The following is a 3,234-nucleotide window of genomic DNA, read 5'->3' on the forward strand; positions in this document are numbered from 1 at the left end:
CGAAAACTAAAGCACCGAGAATCGAGAAAAAAATACAGAAAAAAGCTGAACGCACAAGTCCGAAAAAATCAAATGGATGTAGGTCAAATGTTTAAAAGACATGAAGAAATCATACTCAACTTCGAAACTGTTGCACAATGAGGGTGTTCACACTTGCCAGGTTATCAGGTTATCCGGTTAAAAATTATTATAACCACATAACCAGGCAGGTGTGAACAACCTCAATGTATTTTTGATTTTAAATTGCAGAAACCACTTTTGCTTACAATTTCAACCATTGAGGAATCGTATAAGCAACGCTTTGTTGAGGAATTTTGAAAGTTGAATCGCTATACTAATTTATGCGTCTTTCTTGGTCCTAAATAGTGTTGTTATACTACTGGAAATAGAATTTCACTGGACCTTAACTAGTAGAATTCCCTCCTGGGACCTCTTGAGAATTTGATACGTCCAGCTGGATACCTCATTTGTACGCCGATGGCTACAAGTTGGAAAGATGGGTTTGAGCACTGGTTTTCACTGACTCGCTGCGACATATTCGCTATAGCAGCTGGCTCTCGGATTTTTTGGATAGTCTGATCTGAGGCACTTCCCAACTAAGTCAAATAAGAATACTTAGCCAATTAGTAAAGCTTTAAATTTACGGTGCGTGGTTTTAATGTTAGGTACAAACATGCACAGATAATCTTCAATGTGAAAGGGCAAAAGAAAAAATTCTATCTTTTTAGAAAAAGCTTCGGTTTTGCACCAAAACAATTACCATTTTCGATTCAACCTACTGAAATTCATAAATTTTTCAACTTGGATATATATAATTTTTACAATATTTATATTACTTTTCGATAACTAAAATAATTAAATTACATTTATGGCCTATGGCTAATAATAATGTTGGACATTAATCTGCCCATACTTATGCATAAATTTACACTTATTTACCAACTTTAATTAAATAACTTCTTCAATTTTTTTCGACATTCCATTCGGTTCTACTTCTACAATTACATATGTATATATTTATCTGCGTGTAAACTTTCAATAGCAAGAAATCATTAAAAACAAATTAATTTCTAGTTATATAATTTTTTTAGTTTCTTTGTATGTACATACATATAAAATGGATTTTTGTCTATATCACAGATAAATATGCATATGCAACATACAAAGTCCACGTAACATACAAGCATATATGTATATAAAACTGTACTCATGTACTTATGTAATATACACACTAGACCGTACCAGGAGTAAAAGCTCGCCGTACAGCCCAGAGTCTAAAGTATTTTTGCAAGGCAACTTCGAAAGCTTCTTTTAGCTTTTCCGTTATATCTTCGGCATTTGCAGTCGGATTTTAAAGTATGATATATCGATGTTCTTGCCGCAATGAGAAAAATTGTTCTATTCCAAAGTTCATTGGCCTCAAGTACCCCGTTCTAGTACCTACCCACCAGATCTCACTTCTTACCCACCCTTTTATGGAGTCGGTAATTCAAGCTTATATTTAGAAAAAAGGTTTTTTCTTAACAGTCGTCGTCCCTCGGCAGGCAATGGCAAGCATCCGAGTGTTTTTCTGCCATGGAAAACAGCTTCTCATAAAATTCCGTTCGGAGTCGACGTAAAACTGTAGGTCCTCTCCGCTTTGTGTGACAACATCAAGGTGCACGCCACAAGTCGGAGCAGAAGCTCGGCCAAACACTAACATATGTTTAAGCGCCAATCTATTATTATTACTAAATTAAAGCTTACCTAAACTCATTAAACTTTTGCTAAGAAAGTATTCCGATTATTCCTATTTAAAAAAAAAAAAAGTTGTATAGCCAAATTTTTTTTCACCTAGTTTGGTCGAATTTTGTCTTATCCAAATTAACTTGAAAAAATACTTTGGACTCAGGGATGTATGGTGAACTTTGTTTGTTACAAGGTTGTAAGGTGGTACGGTCTAATGTACATACATACATACCTACACGTGCATGTAAATATATAATTTTTTCTTCTTTTAATTTAACAAATTTTCTGGCTTGCAGGCGCATAGAAATAAATGTTCGTATTTATAAACGATACAAATAATTTATTCAGTTTAGCTACTTATGTACATACATATTTACCTATGCACATTTAATCGATTTCATTCAGGACCGTAAGGGTTATGTTCTTTAAAAAATATATATATATAATTTAGCCTTGAAACTTGGAATTTTATTTTTTCGGCAAAAATTCATTTGTTAGATTATAGGGGATTCAAAACGGTCATAAGAATAGATTATAAAGGATGGCCGATGAAAAATATTAAATTTTATCATAACTACATATTGAAAATGATCGAAAAAATAAGAATCCAAATAAAATTCTTAAATTCACAAAATAACAATCAAATTTATTCTAAACAAAAATAACGACTCAATATGGGGGTTTTTTGGCCCCTGCTTTTAATTTTTGTCATGTTGATTTTTCCGGCAATATTCTTCCTCTAAACCGCGTGCCGATTTAGGCCCAGCTGGCTCATATTTAGTAATAAAAAATGTCGATTATTTAAATGTAACTTAATGACTAAGTTGACGAATTGACGTCGTTACATTTCGCTTAAAAAATCTACTAAACAGCTTACGCGTACATTTTAGACGTATATAATTATGGCTACTACATTGCACCCTTCACCCCCCTACAACTACATCATACTTCCCTCTCCCACCGCCTTTAGCGATGCTTCACCGACGGCGCAAACGCTTGCATGCTATAGTACCGATCGGTGTCGTCCTTCGTAACACTCGTCACGTGCTGGAATTGACATGGCTGCGAAATTTGCGATTTGGGCGGCAACGGAGCTGGCTTCACGCGCTTCTGTTTCTGCTTCTTCTTGCCCGGCAACGAGAGCGCTATATTCTCCGGATTACTCACCAGTTTCTCTATGTGATGGTGCAGCTCTCTTGCCGAATCGGTTGAATCGAAACTAAATCCGATTAGCTGTTGGTGGTTTTGTGACAGGCACATCGTGTGAAAGGATGGACCGGCGACCCGATAATTTGACAGATTATCGATGCGATCCGACCAGAGTGCAAAGGAGGAGCCACGTTCGGCCAGCACAATTGTGACGCGTGGTATAGAGCGTGCGCGAGCACTGCCGCGATCATGCAGCACGACTGGTATGCCGGTGAAGACGAGACGCCAATCGCCCTCCTTGCCGGTGCCTTCGTAGAGGTTGGCCAGAGAGGAGCATACGAAAATTTCAGTGCCCAG

The 3,234-nt window shown here is 36.8% G+C and overlaps 1 protein-coding gene across 1 annotated transcript; it reads right to left on the minus strand.

Moving 5' to 3' along the window:
- Window positions 1-2,355: 2,355 nt before the first annotated feature.
- LOC108375897 (uncharacterized) lies at window positions 2,356-3,234 on the minus strand (the record flags this gene model as incomplete). The annotated part of the gene is made up of 1 exon (XM_017632047.1): window positions 2,356-3,234. A coding segment is annotated over one exon (540 nt), but the record flags the coding sequence as incomplete, so codon positions are not given.

The sequence above is a fragment of the Rhagoletis zephyria genome, unplaced genomic scaffold (genome assembly GCF_001687245.7).
Source record: "Rhagoletis zephyria isolate East Lansing unplaced genomic scaffold, Rhagoletis_zephyria_1.1 Rzeph_scaffold_09588, whole genome shotgun sequence".
Lineage (NCBI taxonomy): Eukaryota > Metazoa > Arthropoda > Insecta > Diptera > Tephritidae > Rhagoletis > Rhagoletis zephyria.